Here is a 21,475-nt window from a genome sequence, read left to right as displayed (position 1 = left end):
CGTCGCTTAAACCCAGAAACACAAAAGAGTTATCAGGATCTTCCTCGCCACAGCCTCTCTCCTGCACCACCATGGCCACCACCTTCTGCTAACCTAAATCCCTTTTTGAGTACCTTATGTGCTCCTCTTAGTAACTTTTCTGCCTCGTATATATTCCATTCATTCTCTGTACAATATTACATACCATACCATGGAAAATGTGCTCTTCTTTTCTATTTGTCAACATGTTCACAAACAAATGGCGATTTGTGCACAGAAAATTTCAAGGCAAGAAATGGCACTGTTAGTTTTAACCAATTACAGTCATAAATGATATAAAGTTGCATGTTCCTTCATGGGCCTTAAAAGAAATTGATAATTCATATAAATTATCTCTTAGGTATCCACCAATTCAGTCTGCACAGTATAAATCCCGAGTCCATCCGGGGATTGGATTTCATAATAAAAAATAAATGGCAATCGAAACCCATGCATATTTCACATCTTTGAAAATTGAACAGAAGGAGAAGTATTCTTTTCCATGGTAGCTCGATGGTCTATGTTACATAAGTTGCCATAGAGAAACCTAGCCACCCATGTCATTCAAACTACAAAAAAAAAAAAAAAAAATTGTGCTAAAGAGATGCCCAGCAATTGTTTAGGTTGTTTACCTTTGCCAACAAAGCTTTCTTCCACCCTCTCTCATAATCTCGTAGGCAAGTCTGTACTTTTCAAGAGATGTTGAACCAGCCTCTACGTATTTACATGCTGTCTCTCTTAAACTCCACAGCATCAGAGCTTTAGGTTCTTGAGAAGTACCCCCTGATTCAACATCACGAACAATACCGTATTCAGCATTTCTTGTCCACCGATGTAAGATGTAGCGAGACGGAATTTCTCGCACGTCTAATATTTGGAGAACTCTCAGAATATGTCTGCACAGCACGCCTTCAAATTCAAACATTTGACAGCTGCAACTCACGTTGAGATTGGATGCACAGAGAGTAACCATGTTTTTCTCATAGTCATTCCCACACTTCCGCACCAAGTATCTATTGGTGGCTCCTTCTTCATAAATCTTAAATCCAAGATAACTATAGCTTTGCAGAAGCTCCTTCTGAAATATCTTAAACACAGTAAGTGTGTATAATCTTCTACATTGTTCTTCTGCTGGTTCTTTTGTCTGCAAAAAGGCCTGTAAGTTAAAAGAGTTAAAGTCCTTGTTCCTCTCTTCCTCACGACGCCGCTCAAGAATTCTCTCATATCTAGACACGAACTCTAAGACTGGCGTTTGGGCATTCACAGCTGTGCCAAAGAATGACTCAATGCTTTCATTCATGGAGATTCCAGCAAAAAATGTGCCCCGTAAGTAAACCGGTACCCAACTTGCACGCTTTTCATACATTTCTGTCAGCCAAGCATTCTCCTTCAAGCCATATTTGTTGAGAAGGGCATTCCATGCTGTATCAAATTCATCGGCCGTCTGACTCTTTAGAGTGCAATTTTCGTACTCACATTTAAATGCATTATCCATTAAACTGAGAAACTCCTTTTCTTTTGCCTTAATTTGCCACAATGAAAAACGATGATGGGTCCCAGGAAAGACTTCCGCTACTGCTTGTTGGATGGCCTTGTCTTGATCAGCTATTATTGACAGTGGATATCGCCCTGACATTGCCCTAAGCCAAGTTTTAAATAACCAAGTGTAAGATTCCTTAGATTCATCAGCAATCAAAGCACAGGCAAGGAGCACTGGTTGCTTGTGGTGGTTAACTCCAACAAAAGTAGCAAAAGGAACCAAATATAAGCTGTTCTTGTATGAAGTATCTAGAACAATCGCATCACCAAACTGACTGCATGAAAATCTAGATCTGCCATCAGCCCAGAAAATACTCATGCACTTGCCATTATTAACTTCAACTGCATAAAAGAAACCTGTGTCTTCTGCTTGTCTGCATTGAAAATACTCAAAAAGTATACTGTACCAATCACTTCCAATGTGGTTTTCTCGACATCTTTTGACAATGCTGCCATTAAATATGCTAACAAAATCATTATTTTCCAACAGACCACCAACCTCCTCTACAAATTTATTTGAAGCATTAAAGCTTTTCTTATGCGCTTCCATTGGACACCCAAGATCATGATTATGATCTTTTTTAAGACGGTCCACTACCCACCCTCCATAATCTTCTTTCTTAATCCGCATAAATGCCCCACAACCTACTCGTGAAGGGTGCTGAAAGCCTTCCTTTGAGCACACAAATCGCCTGGATGTAATTGACCCATCAAGCTTCGAGCGAAACAATTGTCCAATCCGAACTCTAAATCCTTTATTTGCTGCATATGCATGATAAAATCCATATGCTTCACTAGCTGAATTGAATTTTAGACCCCCATAAGGTTCATCTTTGAATTGCCCTTCATTTCCGTCCCTTTTAACACGTTTACCATTAATAATGCCAGATGAGCATGGCCGTCCATCCCCTACTTCCTTGAGCAATTTGACTTTTGGCTTATGGCTTACATCAGCCACCAAATTCTTAACTACAAGTGTCTTCTGCTGCATAAAGAGAGGGCAGTTTTCACCCGTAGGTTCAAGATCATGATTGTGATCCTTCTGGAAATGGTCAATCGCCCACTTGCCAGAATCACGTCTTTGTACCCTTATGAATGCGGGACAGCCTGTTCGTGAATTGAGCTGAAACCCCTCCTTCGAGCACACAAATCTTCGAGAAGCAACTGACCCATCAGTCCTCGATCGATACAGCTGACCTATCCGAATCTTAAAGCCCATTCGATTTGCATATAGACTGTAAAAATCACGTGCATCATCTGCTGAATCAAACTCTAACCCCACATGAGGTTCAGGTCTAGTCTCTCCTTCCTCCTCTCCATTGACATTATCTGTTGCACGTACCATACCTATTGGGTATGCCTTTATAACCATGGTGCTCCCACACTCTTCGTTATAAGGAAAATCAGAACTGCATTGATACAAAAATAAAAATCTTAGGCCATAAATTTTCACATCTAATGATTAGCAAACGAAAAATACTTTTACATCGCTATTCAAAAGTAAAATCACCTAGTACTTCTACCAAACAAGAGGAAAAACAATTTCAATATGAGCTTATACCACAATCAATTTGCAATCAATACATAATGAAATGAAAAAGAAATGAGGGAAACATTATAGAAACAAGTTACTCGCAAAATTGAACAAAAATTACTAGACTGTAAATACCTTTTCTGATAAGTAATCGACTAGTGTAAAGACTAGAATGAAAAGGCAATCAAATTTAAACCCATTTCTCAGCTGAAGGCAGTAGAAAAATTCCTATAAACATTTCCAATAACCCCAGAAACAGAGAAAAAAGAAAAAAAGGCACTGAATCAAACCCAATGCTTCAATTTTTTTCCTCATCCCCCCATTTTCTCTCTCTCAGAGGGCTTCAATCGTGAACCTGATAAATTTCTATCCACACTTTCTCAGCAACCAAGCAGATGATTATACAACCAACCCAAAAAATAAAATAAAATATATAATACCTAATTGAGAAAAAACAACTCACAACAAACAAAGAGGTTATGCAAACACATTCGATCAAAAACAAGAAAATGAGAACCCAGCACATCACAAGTACATTAGATCAATGCAAAATCAAAGAGCAATCAGGGTTAGGGATTTATTTTTCCGTTGTTTACCTTTTGGCATTTGTGAAGTGGATGGAGCTCGATTTCCTGCCCATTACACGGATAGGAGTTACATTGTAAATCTTAGAAGGTGAACTTTGGGACCTCGATTGACATTTTGGCGGGAAATACACGAGAGAGAGAGAGAGAGAGAGAGAGAGAGAGAGAGAGAGAGAGAGATTTCTAAACAAGGGTTGGAATGTTATTGGGAAATGAAAATATCTTGGCCTTAGGGTTGACCTAGAAATCGGAACCGATATGAGTTTATGATCATCTGGACCAAGGAAAGGAAGTTGCAAAGGCAATCATGTAAAGTCGATGGATCTGGTAAGCTTTTTCCATGACGACATACTACCCAATGAGTTGCGATCCAGTAATATCGCATGAGTGAAGAAGGGCAATGCCGCTTGTAAAGCTCTTTCGTCGAGTGCGAAAAACTTTTTTGTTTTTACTGGTAGTCATCGACACAATGCCATAATTTTTTAAAATGTCACAATTTTCAGCCCGGTTGATCGTTTGAAGTGCTTTATTATTATTATTATTTTTTTACATGCAACCATTTGAGATATACAAGAGACAATTTAATCCCAAATACTATTCTATTCGTACTTACACTTATGAACTATGACTCACTACAACTCACGCTTACAAATTATCATCTTATTCTAAATAGCACTCTGAGTCAAATTTGAATGCTAAATGCAGATGAAAAATACTGCATGTACCTGGCATGTGGCACCAAGCCATTTACACTTACAAAACTACCCTTACCTTGGATGTGTCAAATGACATAATTGCCATCGGGCAATCTCAGAAGTTAAAAATTTGTTGATTTTCCAAACTACCTCCATTTAGGAGGTAGCAAATTACAAAAAAGAGACCTTAAAAAACCATTGTCTCACCAAAACTATACTAACAATAACAAAAATATAAAAAAGAGTGATGGCGATAGAGGCGGAGGCTAATGAGGTTGCTCCTAGTGGTGGTGGGCAATGGAAAAGACACAATCTTAATCTTTTCTTCATCCAGACAAAATAAGTAAAGAATCTGATGTAGCCAACTTATGCTTGGGGAAAAACATACAAAAATGACAAAATCCTTAACCTCGGCTCAAGTACTGAAGTGTGAGGTGGGGTTTGATACATCCCAAGTTCAAAATAAACCAATAAGAGAATACCAAACAAACTGCATGGCGTGTCTTTTGACCTCAAACCAAGTCTTTCTGCATCTATTATTGTAGTCAACTTTATATCTTCATCTCTTCTATGCAGGAATGCATACTCTAAACAAGTGAGGATTTATGCAAGATTTATCAACTGGCACTATCGAATCTGGTAGGCAGTAGCAGCATGGTATTGAAATTCTGTCACTAGATGCAAAACATGGTATCCACAGTAGGTATCAAATCACGAATTTTCAAATCTGAGTTAAAAGAAATTTGCCAAAAATATATATATATATATATATATATATATATATATATATATATATATATATTTGATAAGTAGAAATTTGCCAAAAATATCAAAGAAACATTCCCAAAAAGTTTTCTCTATCTATCTTTCTTATCAAATTAGCACAAAGAACCGTATCAGTAAATTTTGCACAATTATATCATCACCCCACAACACTCATTGAATGACATATAAATGTCATTGAACCATTGAGATTTTAAATTCACTGCGTTTGGGATATGAAGCAAACTTGTAATAGTTTAGATTGTACGGTGTTATTGCATTCTTTTCTAAGCATGAATGATTTGGATGCATCATTCAATACTCCACTGAACCAGTTTTCATGCCAATTTGCACCTCTTAATCTGAGAAATAGAGTATATAACGGATACCTCTGAGATGGAGGATTTATGTAATAATGCATAGTGAAAAAATCCAGAATAAAACGAAAAAAATTCAGAAAAATGGCAAAAACTCAATAAACCCCACAACCACCTTATTACTATTTTGGTGCATATGAATCATCAAGTTCTTGGACTCAAAGCATTGAAGACTCTGTAATGTTTTTTCATAAAACCAGTATTACCTGAAACCTTTGTGCATAAATTAGTGCAAACCAGTTAAATTCTCTTGTCAATTAGAATAACATGCAGAAAATACAGAAACAAAGCAACAACTTGAATGGTAAAATGCCATGATCTGAACCCAAAATATCACCCTTCGCTCTATTCTTATTTGGCGAGGTGGTATCATTTGAGAGAGCTCATGGGCTTAAAGACCTAATACATAATAGGATACGATTCCATAAAAAGTCACTAGTAAAAAAATCCTGAAAAGATGGCATCTGAAAACAATGAGCTATTGTTTTAAGTAATTTAGTAAAATGAAACATGTGAAGCCCCAAAACCTAGATAGTGTAAAAGAAGCCGTAACCCAAGAAAAAGAGAAAAAGGGACAATAAAATTTAAAACGAACAGGAAGAAACAAAACAAAAAGGAGTGATCACCAACAAACAAGAAAAAAAAAAACACAAATACACAATCTTGAGCTTGCGCACCAGAATCTCCACGCCCTCAAGAGCTGTGCTATTATTATACTCTTGCAAATGCCCCAAAACAATTAAGGTACAGGTTTCCACAAAACACTACCACTCCTGTTCGGATGTTCCTGCTTCCAACCACCCCTCCCAACTCCCATAATATGTTCAGAACAGTTAACTCCATAACTTACAACCTAAAGGACAATGAAGCAGTAAACTGTTGACTGACTCTCCACACCATTCTGCATATAAAGCGCCAACTAATGACACACACACACACGCCATGAACCGACCACCCAAACATCACAAGATTAATCCTCATTTCCTTTCCTCAGCGGATGCTATAAAACTGAAACTAAGAAACCCAAGTGACAAAAATGAAGGAAATTCTGAAAAAATTGCCAACATGCAAAAAAAATTTAGATGAACATAAACACAAATAACTAAAATAAAAGGAAAAAAAAAATTAAAAACACAATTTAACACGATCCCCGGCAACGGCGCCAAAAACTTGTTGTGCAAATATCCATCTAAATAATAAGCGAATAAATATACATTTTACTCGCAAGTGCACAAGATTAAAACGATAGTATAAAAAGCAAGTATGAGATCATTCCCACGAGGATTGGTAAATTGTGTTTAAAGAGAATTTTCTAAGATAGATATTTTGAATATAATTTCAATGGAATAAAGTAAACAACATAATTGAAAACAATAAAAAAAAAAGGATAGGACTCCAATATTCACAACTAATCATACTCATTTTAGGAAACGATATGCACAATGCTACAAACTATTGAGTGCTTGGGGTACTTTGCTGGGTCGTGGTCCTGCTCACCGTGTTTGGAAGCAGGTTCCTCTTTGTGTTTTGTGGGGCTTGTGGCGGGAGAGAAATTCTAGGCTTTTTGAGGATGTGGAGGTTCAGGCTGGGGCTCTTTGTAGAATTATGCTTAATATGTTGTTTTTTTGGGTGTCGGCGAATGGCATGGGTAGTATGTCGTACGCTGATTTTTTACTTTCTTGTTCGTTTCGGTCATCTAATTAGGGGCTCCTTTGTATACTCCCTGTGTACTAGGGTTGCGCCCCTCTGCGCTCTTTAATGAATTCTTACTTATCAAAAAAAACTATATTGCGATGCTTAATGTTTGCCGGCCACAAGGGCATGGGTGTATACTCCTGAAGCTCCTGATCTCCCTAAACAATGACTTAGACATGGGTGCATACTCTTAGCTCTTTTCTTTCTCGAAGGATTTAGCATGGGTGTATACTAAGTTGTTTTTCAAGAACGCATAAAACTATTAAAATCAACACACTCAAGTTGGAACATGGTATTTATTCCAGTTGTCTTTATGTTGATTAATCCAAGAACCTGTGATGGGGTTCTTTCATTACTCTATTATCTCCAGAACTCGGTGAGAAATTCAAGAAAACGGAAATAAAATTGGTCACAGTTCAGTAGCACTTAGAAAGCATGACACATCCCGCTGAGTAATTTCCAAAAACTCTAAGGCAACTATCTGAATGCATTGAAATTATAATTAATCCTCAACTACAAAACAAAGCATGGTTGTTAACAAGGCCCTAATACTATGAATTTCAAGAACGAGGCAATAGCATATGAAAATTTTCAGTTTTTCAAGAGAAAAGAGAGAGAGAGACCTTTGAGGTCGATTGTCCGTTCACTGATGATGCCGCTAGCTCAAGTCTTTGCTGGTAAAATGACAGACCAATCCGGCCCCTTGTCTTTTTCTTTCTCTAACTTTATACCTCAACAAAACCACCGTCTCTCTCACTCTCACTTTGTTTTTCGTCTACAAATACATTTTCCCCAAACTGCAAATAATACAAACAAGATAAATTTTAGCACGCAACAACGTAACAAAATTTTAGATATAAAGGAAAACGAAATAAAATATACTACAAAATTTAAATTGCACAGATCAAGTTATGGAACGAGTTTAAGCCGTGTAAAAAAAAATAAAAAAATCAAACCCATGAGCTTTAAAAATGTCGTGACCTAAATTTTCTAAAGAGATTATAAACATACGATTTTTAGTTTTCCATTCCCCAAACATACCATAACAACTACCATCCTTACAGATTATAAATTTTTCTTCTGAATAAGAGCTTCGAATTTCTGAGAAATATTCCCAAAATTAAGACCAACCAATTTCCGTAAACTTCCAAATTTCTCAGACCAAGCATATGAAGAGAGACGCGCAGATAAAAGTGATTTAACTACGTACCTGAAACACCGAGATCGTCCGCGAACCCTCCCACTGGAAGGAGATAAAAGGAAGAAGAAGAAGAAAGGACTTTTGGGGTCGATGGATCTGGTAAGCTTTTTCCATGACGACATGCTGCCCAATGCGTTGCGAATTTTTTTTTTTTTTGTTTTTACCAGTAGTCATCGACACGATGCCATAATTTATTAAGATTAATTCTTTTGGGTTAACTTTACACAAAAAGTATCCCCGTATTGGCGCTTTTGGCAAAATAGAATTGAATTATCAAAGGTCTTAATCTTAAATTAAATTAGTGTACTTAAATTTTAAAACATTTCACTTAAGTAGTGGCAAAGCTGGCCTTTAGAATTTGGAGGGGCTAAATTAAAAATATATATATATATATACACGGGGGCAGAATTTAATAGAATTTGTAAAAATACATATCCTTGAATTTTTAAAAAGATTTATAATTTTTTTTAACAAAATAAAAACAGTGGTATTTTAGAAATTTTGGTAAGCTTTAACAGCAAATCCTAACGGAGTACTCTTAAGTGAGGTATTTGAAAACTTAGATATGCGAATTTGAGACGTTCTTTTTCTCAAAACGATCGATAATTTGATACCCTTTTATTATGAAGTTATCCCAATTCTTTTAAATGTGCAATTTTCAACCTAGTTGATCGTTTGAAGTGCTTTATTTTATTTTTCATGCAACCATTTGAGATATACAAGAGACAATTTACTCCCAAATTACTATTCTATCCGTACTTACACTTATAAACTATGACTCCCTACAACTCACACTTATAAATTATCATTTTATTCTGAATAGCACTATGAGTCAAATTTGTATGTTAAATGTAGATGGAGAATAAATTATGGCATCTCTAATATGAGCATTACACAACTTGTTACATCAAATTATTCCTTACATGATAATCCACAAACCTATCAACTATACATATCATATTGTTCACTCATAATCGCTTATTGTTTTAATTTATACCCTATGCTTACGGTGGCTAGCTCAAGCTTTTGATCTTGTCGTCGATGTCCTATCATATGATACAATTCTCGTGTAAACAATGTTTAAAAGTAAAACGATGAGTCCACGACTCAGCAAGCAAGCAAAATTACACTAGTGTTTGGCCGCGCAAACATTGCATATAACCATTATAATCATACATACATATGGTCAACTTCATTACAATACTTTTATGAAAAACTTCACTTGTACATGCTTTGGCATTTTTCTCTGAAAACTAAACGAGTATCATGTTCTATGAAACGCTTATTTAGTAAGCAAATATCATTTCCATTGAATTAATTTGCTAAAAATCATACTTTCATATCTATGAATACTTTACTAAATCTTCAAACGAACGTTCTTTGTAAGCATCTTTCACAAACCTTTTTTTTTAAAAAACATACCTTCCTTAAAAATAAATATCTTTTATCATAATACAATTCTATAACTCATACTAATCCATAAACTTATATAGTCACATAGTTGCGAGGCACCCCTTAGTTGGGGGAGGAGTGGCCGCGTTGCCATCCCTTTTGTTGTGGGATGGGGATGATCGTGTGACCACCTCTATGTTGTGGCAAGACATAGTCGCACTGTTGTGAGCCTTCTACAACATAAGAGATGTTGTCATCCCATGTTTGCCACTCTTGTCTTAGTGTTCTTTCCCCCCCCCCCCCAAAAAAAAAAAAAATTGTTTAGTTTCGTAGTAAGGGTAAATTAATAACATTAAAAATAACTTAGATGCACGTGCCACTCACGTGTGATTGTTTCTACAATACTAGTGGCCAAATATGACTTAGGGCCAACTCGAAACAAAATGATAAATTGGAAGGGGCGAGTTGCAATAAGTTGTAATTTGAAAGTGTAATTACAAATAGGTAGTTTTAGGAATAAAATGTAATTTATCCAAAAATATATTTATAATTATAAAGCGACTATTTATTTGTAAACTCCATAACTTTAATTTAACACAATCTGAGGTAATGTTTTACACAATAGACATAACATAATTCACCATCATAAGTGTTGTGTTTGTCTTCACCTTATTCATTTTACCATCTCTATATTTCCAAAATTCTGACTCGCACTTCCATAAGTTTATTGCAAAGGTAGTTGTATTTATGAGTAATTCTATAAGTCTCTCGTGTGTCATTTTTGTGTCCATCTAAATTTAATGTGCTTTTTAAAATCACCATTGAACTTGTGGTTGATCACCGTTGAATTTTGATCAAATTATGATTTTAAAAGCTACCTCATTTTTAAATAGATACAAGAGTGGCACATGATAAATTTATAGAATTACTCCGTATTTAGTGGCAAACAGCCGTCTAAATTCTACGTGGAATTGAAATTGTGGTTTTCTACGAGTATCCTCAACATATGCCTAGGCTTATTAAGATATCAAAGAAGCCGACGAAGTTGATATTGTTACCTCAAAATTGGCATATAACTCATGTTTTTGATGGCATGATGGAACATGACTTTGGATGTGACAAAACCGACATATCATTGATCAAAGATCACGAGCATAAAAAGCTCTTACATCACAAAGCATAAAGTTCTGTAAAATCATAGCCACATGCTATAAAGTTACATAGTCATAGATATAAACAAAATTTTTACAATAAAGTACTATCTATAACTTTCATATTTTGCTAACCCATGTACAAAAATAGTTAAAGAGCAGATCTAATCTCTCATCGTCTTCCTTTCCCTTTCTACTCCCTGCTCATACCCTCTCCCTCCCATTATGGTTTTTTCTTTTGTTTGTAGGTGTTCTCCGACCAGATCAACAATTTTGTCATCTTCACTATGCATTCGTCCATCTACCTCCATGATGTGCCATTCATCTCTTCTCTAGTCACTACTTCTGTTTGTTGGTTGTATTTTTGCTTTGAATAAGAGTTTTATTCTATTTAGATTTACCCTAATGTGTGATCTATGAGATAAATGTTAGTCAGATGTAAAGAGTTATCTTTTATGTATCTCTCACTGCCTGTCTAAATAAATTTTTGGGGTAATTACCTTTTCCCCCATCAACTACCAGTTATTGTCAAAATGTCCCCATGAATTAACACTTTGACTAAAAAAGAGCATCAAACTACCATCTTTACACACTTTGGCCCATTCCATCAGGGATCCCGTTAACTTGGATAGAATATGCCATTTTTTACCGTTAATTTTGGTTTAAAGACCAAAATGCCATCTACAGTAATTAATAAAAAAATATTAAAATTAATTTTTTTAAAAAAAAAAAAAAAAAAAACCTAAGGGTTGGTGGAGGGGGTGGCGCGCGAACCACCCCCAGAGGTGGCCAGAGGCACCTTTAGGGGTGGCTCGTGGGCCACCCATGGCCTCTGGGGTGGCCGCACGGCCACCCTAGCCACCTCTGGGGGTGGCTCGCAGGCCACCCGGCCACCTCAAGGGGTGGCTGCTGCCACCCCCTTTTCCTTTAATTTTATTTTATTTTTTTTTTATTTTTTATTTTTTAAGATGAGAGTATTTAGGTCATTTTTAAAATTGGGTTAGGACATTTAAGTCTTTATATGTATTAAACTGACGGAATGGGCCAAAGTGTGTAAACATGGTAGTTTGATGTTCTTTTTTGGTTGAAGTGTCAGTTCATATGTGCATATTGATAATGACCGGTAATTGATGAGGAAAAAAGATAATTACTCCTAAATTTTTATCATAGGTAAGTTGTTCTAAATCCTTACATATTTATCTTCTTTCTCTTTCTCTCTCTTAATTAGTACAACGATCCCTCGCCTCTCACATACCTTTTGTTTATTATCTAGTATTTATTTTCCTAATCAGAATCCAATCGGCTCCCTCTGTGATTATCAATTCCAAAAGCCACAGATCAAACTATGATAATAATGCTGAGAAATCACAGAGATGGAGTCAATTGGGTTCTGATTAGGAAAAAAAAAAAAGAATAGAAAAAAGAAAAGAAAAAAAGCAACCCAAACCTTCTTATATACTTACATCAAAGCCGCTGCTTGAGCTCACGTTTGCAAGGCGATAAGGCGTTTCCACGAGTTCTACTGAAAGCGCTGCTCCGAACAGCCGCTTTACTTGTTGAAAAAAATACGACAAAAAGAGACTTATATAGCGAAGAAAAAGTTCCGAAAGCTCTTCTTTCACTCTTAATGGCCTACCATTTCTTCTCTAAAATTTGTGGATTTCATTTTCACGGTTGTGGTTCCGTTTCTGCAATTCTGCCTCAAGCCTCAAAGCCCAAGAATCTGTAAGTTTATTTTGAAGATTTCCTCTATTAGATTCATTGTTTATATATAAAGTTTCCATTTTCTTTTTTCTTTTTTTTAGCTTGAAAACTTAGAATCCCATTGATGAGAATCACAAACAGTGATCCTTTATGGCGAGGGCACCATCATCTATCGTAGTCTTCATTCGCCAAAACCCTCGCACTCGCCAAAACCCCAACACCCAGATTCGAAGCCTCACCATTGAGACCAAAGAAGGTGATTGTGGCAACGTAGAAGCCAAACCAAACCCACATCGCGAACCATCACAAAACGCGCACACTGAGTTCACAGAGATTGCCAAAGAGATTTCTAAGATCACGAGAACGAAACCCAGATGGGAGCAGACCCTGCTCTCCGATTTCCCTTCCTTCAATTTCTCTGATCCCAGGTTTTTCAATGAGGTAATGAAGCACCAAAACAATGTGCTTCTCTCGCTCCGTTTCTTTCACTGGCTATGCTCTTTCAGGGGTTTCTCACCTGACTTGTTGTCGTTGAATGCGCTTTTTGATGCGCTTGTTGAGGCTAAGGCCTGTATTGCTGCAAAAGATTTTCTTGATTACACGGGTTTTAAGCCCGAGGCGGCTTCTTTGGAGTGTTACATTCGGCGTCTATGTGAGGATGGGTTGGTCGAGGAAGCTCTTGGCGTGTTTGATAGGTTGAGAGGGGTTGGAGTTTGCCCGTCGATTGCTACTTGGAATTCGGCTTTATCGGGTTTTCTTAAGGTTGGGAGGACTGATCTTGTTTGGAAATTATATATAGAGATGGTGGAATCCGGTGTTTTGACAAAAGTTGATGTTGAGACTGTTTGGTATCTTATTCGAGCCTTTTGTGATGATAACCAAGTTTCAAAAGCTTATGAACTTCTGAGACAGGTTTTGGAAGATGGGTTAGGCCCTGGAAATGCTGCTTTTAACAGATTGATATCTGGGTTTTGTAAGGAGAGGAAATATGCCAAAGTATCTGAACTCCTTCACACAATGATTGCAAAAAACTGTGCTCCCGATATTTTTACATATCAGGAAGTCATCAATGGGCTCTGCAAGAATAGAAAGCGGCTTGAGGCTTTTCGGGTCTTCAATGATCTAAAGGACAGAGGGTATGCCCCTGATAGGGTCATGTACACGACAATGATTCATGGTCTTTGCAAGATGGGATTGCTTGGGGATGCTAGGAAGCTGTGGTTCGAGATGATTCAGAAGGGTTATATTCCAAATGAATACACATACAATGCACTGATTTATGGGTTCTGTAAAATCGGTAAACTTGAAGAGGCCAGGAAGCTGTACAAGGAGATGTGTGATAGAGGTTATAGAGAAACCACAGTGAGTTACAACACAATGATTGCAGGGTTGTGTTCAAATGGAAGAACAGATGAAGCTCATAAGCTGTTTGCAGAAATGCCTTGCAAGGATGTTGTTCGTGATGTGATCACATACAACACTCTGATTCAAGGTTTTTGCAAGGAAGACAAGATGGTTGAGAGTACAAACCTGTTAAATGAACTCCTGGTGCAGGGATTACAGCCATCGACTCCCTCATTTACCCCCATTATTGAAAAGCTTTGTAAGGTGGGAGACATTCAAGAAGCCAAAAAGTTGTGGAATGATATGCAAAGTAGGGGTCTGATACCGATGGTTTATACTCGAGATCATATTATTTCTGGCTTGTGCGAGCAAGGATATGTTGAAGAGGGGATGGAATGGTTGTTAGAAATGCTGAAGCTTAAGCTCAAACCAAATAAAGATACTTTTGAGAGACTGGTCCAATGTCTCTTAGAAAGGGATATGTCAAATGATACTCTACTTGTATTAGATTTTATGTTGAGGATAGGTTATACTCTCGAAGAAGGCATATGCCGGTCTCTGGTTAATAAATTTTGCAAAGAGAATTCCCGATTCGCCGAAACACAACTAGCAGATATCTTAGGATGAATGTGAGGTATCAATACTCTTCTGGATATGTTGTTTGTAGCTTCTATACCATATTTATGATCAAATTTACGAAGAGGATCAGTTGGGTGTATTTTTTTAATGACTGTGAAGCAAAAATTTATCTTCCAGGTATTTTCTTAGCATGATTTGGTATGTCATGAAGGCACTGATGAATATGATGAAGTTTATAGCTGAATCACTAGTATATATGCTTGATAACGGGGCCCAGCTAATTCTTAAAGTTTTCATTTTACGGCTGAAGATGCAATCAGTTTCCTGATGTAAATAACATACAAACCAGTGATTTCTTCTTGAATTTTTTTGATTGCTCAGAATCTTTTGGGCTTGCCCTTTGATTCTAACAAAGATTAATTGGCCTCTAGATATACTTGCTTTTTTTTGGTGGTCAGGAAAGCCTTGGTTATTTTGAAAACACTTTTTTGTTTTGAAAAAAAAAATATATATATATATACTTTTTCTCAAAATCAATAATTCATTACACAAAACATTTTTCAAAATACAAGACACTTTTCAAATATAAACCACACTAAAAACACTCATCACTCTTATATCAGGATTATTTTTCAAATTTAAACCAAAAATTGCTTTTCAAAACTATTAGCAAATGACAACCTTATTTTTACGCGATCGTTACTCATTAGGATGGTTGTCCTAATGAGTAGACTAGTTCATTTACAGCCCTAGTCGTAGCCATCTTTAGCTTACCATCTAGTGGTCGTGACCACTATATTGGTGCTCATCGTCAGCCACTACCAACCTCCATTGGCCATCGTCAGGCTTTGGCTACTGCCGACAACTATATTTGGCAATCTTCTACCATCTCCGGTCACAATTTATTGCCATCCCTACCGTCCCTTTGTTGTCTCCAATCACCATCTGTTACCATCCTTGGCGGCCCTCTATGTCTCCAGCCACTATTCGACCCAACCCATTGTCATTTTTACAGAGAACACCAAACTGTTGGGACAATTTCTGATTTGGTGATGTACACCTTTCATGGTGCTTTTTCCGAGTGCTACAGGACAAAGAAATCAAGCAAAGGAGCTTGCCAAGTGTGTCGGCAAGGACTCAAATTAGTATCTTAAGACAATTTATATGGAGTAGTGAAAGCACAATAATTAGAGTTGTTTTTATACATAGGGTATGAGCCTATTTATAAGCAATGAGTCATGTTCGACTTAGAGTCTGTAGGACTTGGAGTCCTATACTCCTATTCAACTTGTTGATTCCAATTCGAATTTGGGTATGATTCTTATTCCGGATTAGGTGGGATAAGAGCCATAAGAATTTGGGATTGAGACCTTATTTCGAATCGTGTGGGATAAGAGTTAATCTCGAAGAATTCAAGATTGAGACTTCGTAACAACCTTTCCTAGAATTTCGAGGTGGATTTTCCCCGTGAATCCCTCCTTGCATATCGAGATAAGGATCCCGTATATCCTCTGCCTCGGTTGGCTCTTGGTAGTTTTCGGATGTACCTGTGCCGAGACCAATACGAACCATTTTGTTCTGAACAAATTCTCTCTGTTGTCTTAGGATATTAACATCCGAGACTAATTTGTAGTATACTCACCGGTCATGGTCTCCCGAGACATATTTGTTTCTAGGGTGATCCGATACGAGTATTCTTCATGGCGATTCCGAAATGTCCTCTATCCAGGGTTGGCAAGTACCGAGCTACTGTATATAAGCCGTGTCTTTGTGAGCTTTAGGTGATCAAAAGACTTCATAGCCTAATGCAAAACCTTTAGGCCCATGATTATGAGATGAGATGAGATAAGCGGGTCTAAATAGAATTATTTCCCAACGCATTTCAACTTTTTTGTATTCTTGATTAGACCCATTTTTATTCCCTAGTAAAGCCTTGAATAAAGGGGAATTTTCTATCTTCTCGGACATTGATTTCTAAGTTTTGCCATTTTGGTTTTATAGCGAAGTAAACTTTTCTCTCTTCCATCATATGTCAACATCACTTTTGTGCATAAGCATTAAGCATAACGTTAAAAAAAAAAAAAAATTAAAAGCCTACAATTGAAAGTTGGTGGTAATGGAACCACCCGACCTATTTAACACCAAATCTAATAATAAAAAATAGTTACAATTGTTAAACAAATATGTATATGTAAATTTAAACTCTTATTATTAATTTTAAAATACATTATTGATATATATATATATATATATATATATATATATATATATTTATGATCATTTTAAAATATGTAATAAATATGAGGTTGATAAATGATAAATAATAATCTAACAAAACCCAAAAGAAATTCCAAATCATACAATAAACTGAAAATTCTGAAACCATTTAATTAATAATATAAATTAATAATCAAAACTTGGAAAACTCCATCGACCATCGACCATCGACGAAAGTACCTAGAAAACGTGGAGAGTCATCATCCACCAACGACTCAACGAGTCAAAAGGGTACACAAATCAGAGAGAAATCCCAGAGAGACACAGAGAAAAAAGAGAAGATAATAATGTTCAAGGACGGGTACACGGGTGTGGGCGCGAAGGGTGCTGGGGAGGTAGATCTTGAGTCAGGGGAGACCCTGTACCCGGGTCTTAGCTACGGCGAGAACCAGCTCCGATGGGGCTTCATCCGCAAGGTCTACGGTATCCTTGCCGCCCAGTTCGTCCTCACCACCCTCGTCTCCTTCATCACCGTCCTCTACACCCCGGTCAACGATCTCCTCAGAGGCAATCCTGGGCTGGTGCTCTTGCTCATGTTCCTCCCCCTCATCTGTACGTAAACCCCCAGATTCCGCCCTTTGGCTTCGCTTTTTCGATATGTATTTTTTTTTTATTTTTTTAATCTGTATGTATGGCTTTGTGATCTGGGTAATTCGTGAATTAACTTGCTTTTTGGTGATCTGGGTTTCTGCTGTTATGCATGCTTGTGTGTGTGTGGGTGAGATAGATGATGCTTGTCTCATTTAGAAAGAGGGGTTTTTTTTAAGAAGTGAGATCAGGTTCTATTTGATGGGCGTTTGATTGTCGATCCATTTGTTTGCAGTATTCTGGGTTTGATAGTGTTTCGATGTTCTTGCTTCTGGTGATTTCATTTTTGCTTGTTGGATAATCCGAGATTGGGATATGAGAATTCCCATTATGATTTCTTGCTACCCAGCAAGATAAGTATCTAAAATGATTTCCAAATCGGTTTTCTTTTTTTTCTTTTTTAAGGGGGGGGGGGGGGGGGGGGGGGGGGGGGGGTGTTGATGCATATTTAACAAAAATTTTATGCGATATAATTATCCACCAGAAAGAGAGATTTGTTGTTGCTAAAAGGATTCTCACCAGGGAAAATTTGAACCTAAATTTGCTTGGTTCAACTTCTATGTATCATTATGAGTGAGCATTGTGGACATAAGCTTATGTGGAGCTCTCAAAAACTCGTCCTTTCTGGCTCAAATAAGAACTGGCTGGAGGGTGTGCTCGGGGTTTCAAGATCCACTGGGTGTATGGATAACTTTATCAATAAAAAAGGAAAAAAAGGAATTAGTATTTTCCAAATTGATGCCATTCCTGAAGCAGATGATACTCTCAGCCAGATATGTAGATTGCTTGAAATGGCTAGTTTATGCAAAGTTGAACTTACATCAGCTGTGCTACCGATAATCAATTTCACTTTCCGAGGACTCGGTTGGATCCTTCTTGTGTCTTTGTTTTCGTTATTGATGTGCTAGCTTCATCGTCCTAACCAACCTAAGTCTCTGCAGTGTTGTGGCCCATGTATGTATATCAACAAAAGCACCCCCTGAACTTTATCTTCCTTGGACTTTTCACCTTGTCCCTGAGCCTTACAGTTGGTGTAAGCTGTGCTAATACGGATGGTAAGTGTTTCCTGCAAAGAATTCTAGGATGAAATATGAATTCTTAGGACTGTGATCTGATTATCCTTTTTGCATTGCGTGCATGCAGGAAAACTTGTGCTTGAAGCATTAATCTTAACCTCAGCTGTGGTTTCCTCCTTAACTGGGTACACCTTCTGGGCGTCTAAGAAGGGCAAGGACTTCAGCTATCTTGGACCAATCTTATTCACCAGCCTCTTCGTCCTTATCCTTACTGGTTTTCTCCAGGTCAGATCCTGCTTTCATTTACCTGGACATGTTCTTGATTAGTTCAATGTAACCCCAAGGAGTTGGCTCAAGTAGTAAGTCACTTGGCTCATTTGCTCCTGGTGCCTCTAAGGTTCGATCCTCCTCAAGTGCAAACAATTCATTGGGGCCAAGATCACGAGGGAAAGCCCGAGCTTTACCCAACCCGTGTGGAGGGATCGCTTTGCACGGTGTCCTGAGATCTAGTCGGGGACAAAGCCCCAAATACCCCGATTATCAAAAAAAGAAAAAAAAAAAAATTCCGTTCAATCTGAACATATTTACACATGCGTGTGCAGCCTTTTTCTGACTTGGTGGATCCTGTGTTATGCAGATGTTCTTCCCGCTTGGCTCAACATCTGTTGCTATTTATGGTGCAATGGGTGCCATAATTTTCTCGGGCTACATTGTGTACGACACCGACAACCTCATCAAGCGCTTCACTTATGATGAGTACATTTGGGCCTCCGTTACTCTTTATCTGGACATTCTGAACCTGTTCCTTTCCATTTTGCGGATTCTGAGACAGGCCAACAATTAGCTGTGTTGGGCATTTTGGCGGCGTGGGTTTTGGCTTGGCTGATCAATCTAATGCTACTACTACTACTACGCAGATTATCGTCTAAAACTGAACACAAAATTGTGTATAATATATGTTTCCCTATACTATTTTACAACCGAGTGGGCTGTTTATTACTTGCAGATTCTAGTTTTAAATTTGCCTTATCATGCTCGGCAAATATATTTTATGTGGATTGTTTTCCATTTTCTGGTCTTCTTCGAGTTTTGTTTGTTCCAAATTATGCTCAAGAAGAAGCCACTGCATGGTAAAGTGGCATGACCCTTCTGATTAATTTTGGCTACTTTTTGTCATGCGAAAAGTCAGCTTGATATTCAGATACAACATTCGCTGTTTGTCCTGCATGATTCAATAATATTCATCTCTGGCTGGCTCTAGTCTTTCTAAGTAATTGTATTGACTTTTTAATGTTATCTGCAGCTTCTTGCCTGGTTTTTTTTTCTTTTCTTTTCTTTTTTATTTCAATAAACTAATTCTGCACAAATAAGAAGCTACCAGTTCGTTAGGTGGCCTGTCTTATTTACTGGTTTCTTGCTCTAATCCTTGTTAAGCAGTAATCTTTTTTCTTACCCTTAAAACCTCTCTCCCAGGCGCCCCCACCCCGTGGCGCTGTAACTAGCCAGTTTGATGGTCAGATACTCGATCGGTAGGAGTTTCATGCATGATTTGATCACCGGTCTCGTCCGAAAACGGCCTCCAGGGTGGTGCAGTGGCTCCACCTTCTGCCAACAGTTTCAAAGTCTCCAATGGCACCTCCCCTGGTTCCTTCTTCCCAACTGTTCCAACTGTATCCAAGTTTCCAAGGCTTCTGCATGTAATGCTAGTATATCATCAACCGGAGGCTTATTTTTAGCAAAATCATATCTGGATACAGTTGGTCCGACCAAACTTCTATTACTGGTGGAAATTCTAATTATTACAAATTGATATTCTCTTGTGCCCTAACCGGGTGCGGCGCATAGAGCACTCTGCTAGAAGTTGGCTCGAACTCCGTTAAAAGTTGGTTCGAGCCAAGTCAATCAGAGTGCTCTAGTAAAAGTCCGTTCGAGCAAAGTCCAGACAGAATATTCCGCTAGAAATCCGCTTGAACAGATCATCTGATGCAGAATAATTTGGGCGATCTTCTATTTTTGGCAAAGAATTAATTCTATCACTTTTGAGTTTTTCTTGATTTGGTTTAATTTTTGACATTTATACTTTCCTTCATTTCTATGAATTTCAATCTTTATGCGATTTGGTCCATTTTAGGTTGGTGCTAAAATTAATTTCTGGCCTTTCTAAGCTCTTAGGTTTGTTATAAAAGAATCATGATTGTATGGAGAATACTATTTTTTTTTTTTTTTTTTTTTTAAAGTTGAATAACAATTTAGCTTTCATTATAAACGTGTTGATCTGTGAATTAAAAATACAACTTTTCAATCACTTTTATCGCTTTTGCTATGTCAATTGGTATCAGAGCCTTAACTAGCTTGGTCTAACAACGGAAATGCAAGCAACCACTCTAATGACGAAGAGCGTTGAGTGCACGCCCCTCTTCAAGCTTTTTTTCTTAAAAGAAAACAGATTTTAATTATTTTTATATATTTTATAAATTTATATATTTCGAAATGGATGATACGTATCAAATTTGATCGGTGCTGACATGGTATTTTAACATTTTCTGTAAAAAAAATTTAAATCAGAAGTTTGGTGTGCAAAAACCTATTGTTATTTTTGCATACCACCATTAAGCTCTCAAAGAATTTTTATACGTGGAGTTTATTACAAATCGGTATAAACATATGGGCTAATTTTTTTTATTTTTTTATTTCTTTTAAAAAAAAAATCGAACAATATATACCTTAATTTATACTGTTTTAATTTTTTTTCTTTTTTTTTTAAAAAATACGTTTATTTTATTTATTAATCAGCGCATCAAATGGAAATAATACTATTGTTCGAGATTCGAGAAAGCTGGCAGTACGCCCTTGCCGAATGTACTCTCCTAAACAAGCTCTTTTAATGAGCCCCTTATTGCAGTGTAGATTAATTTGGATTTTTAAATTTTTAGAAAAAAAAATAAAAAAAAATAAAAATTCAGATTAAGGAATTTATTGGTACTTCTGTAGATCTCAAGGATAGCTTAAATGGTTTTGG

At 37.1% G+C, this 21,475-nt stretch overlaps 3 protein-coding genes across 6 annotated transcripts; 2 read left to right on the top strand and 1 right to left on the bottom strand.

The window, feature by feature from the left end:
• Window positions 1–400: 400 nt before the first annotated feature.
• On the bottom strand, window positions 401–8,574 carry LOC133881767 (protein FAR1-RELATED SEQUENCE 7). Of its 4 annotated transcripts, none has more exons than XM_062320797.1 (5): window positions 8,415–8,574; window positions 7,828–8,001; window positions 4,780–5,044; window positions 3,688–3,723; window positions 401–2,966 (listed from the first exon to the last, which is right to left on the bottom strand). In XM_062320797.1, the coding sequence occupies exons 3-5, from the start codon at window positions 4,818–4,820 to the stop codon at window positions 647–649; spliced, it is 2,397 nt and encodes a 798-aa protein (XP_062176781.1). In that variant the 5' UTR covers window positions 4,821–5,044; window positions 7,828–8,001; window positions 8,415–8,574; the 3' UTR covers window positions 401–646. The 4 variants fall into 4 exon arrangements, with proteins under 4 accessions (XP_062176781.1, XP_062176787.1, XP_062176803.1 ...); XM_062320803.1 differs by having other exon boundaries at window positions 4,780–4,957; XM_062320819.1 differs by lacking the exon at window positions 4,780–5,044.
• Window positions 8,575–12,231: 3,657 nt separating this feature from the next.
• Window positions 12,232–14,763, top strand: LOC133881759 (pentatricopeptide repeat-containing protein At5g18950). The gene is made up of 2 exons (XM_062320789.1): window positions 12,232–12,673; window positions 12,754–14,763. Exon 2 carries the CDS (start codon window positions 12,803–12,805, stop codon window positions 14,621–14,623), a length of 1,821 nt encoding a protein of 606 aa, XP_062176773.1. The 5' UTR covers window positions 12,232–12,673; window positions 12,754–12,802; the 3' UTR covers window positions 14,624–14,763.
• A 2,253-nt stretch (window positions 14,764–17,016) lies between these two features.
• LOC133881750 (BI1-like protein) lies at window positions 17,017–19,524 on the top strand. The gene is made up of 4 exons (XM_062320779.1): window positions 17,017–17,404; window positions 18,382–18,495; window positions 18,584–18,741; window positions 19,094–19,524. Exons 1-4 carry the CDS (start codon window positions 17,140–17,142, stop codon window positions 19,298–19,300), a joined length of 744 nt encoding a protein of 247 aa, XP_062176763.1. The 5' UTR covers window positions 17,017–17,139; the 3' UTR covers window positions 19,301–19,524.
• Window positions 19,525–21,475: the final 1,951 nt, after the last annotated feature.

Source organism: Alnus glutinosa, chromosome 1, assembly GCF_958979055.1.
Source record: "Alnus glutinosa chromosome 1, dhAlnGlut1.1, whole genome shotgun sequence".
NCBI lineage: Eukaryota > Viridiplantae > Streptophyta > Magnoliopsida > Fagales > Betulaceae > Alnus > Alnus glutinosa.
This window is presented reverse-complemented; position numbering and strand designations above follow the sequence as displayed.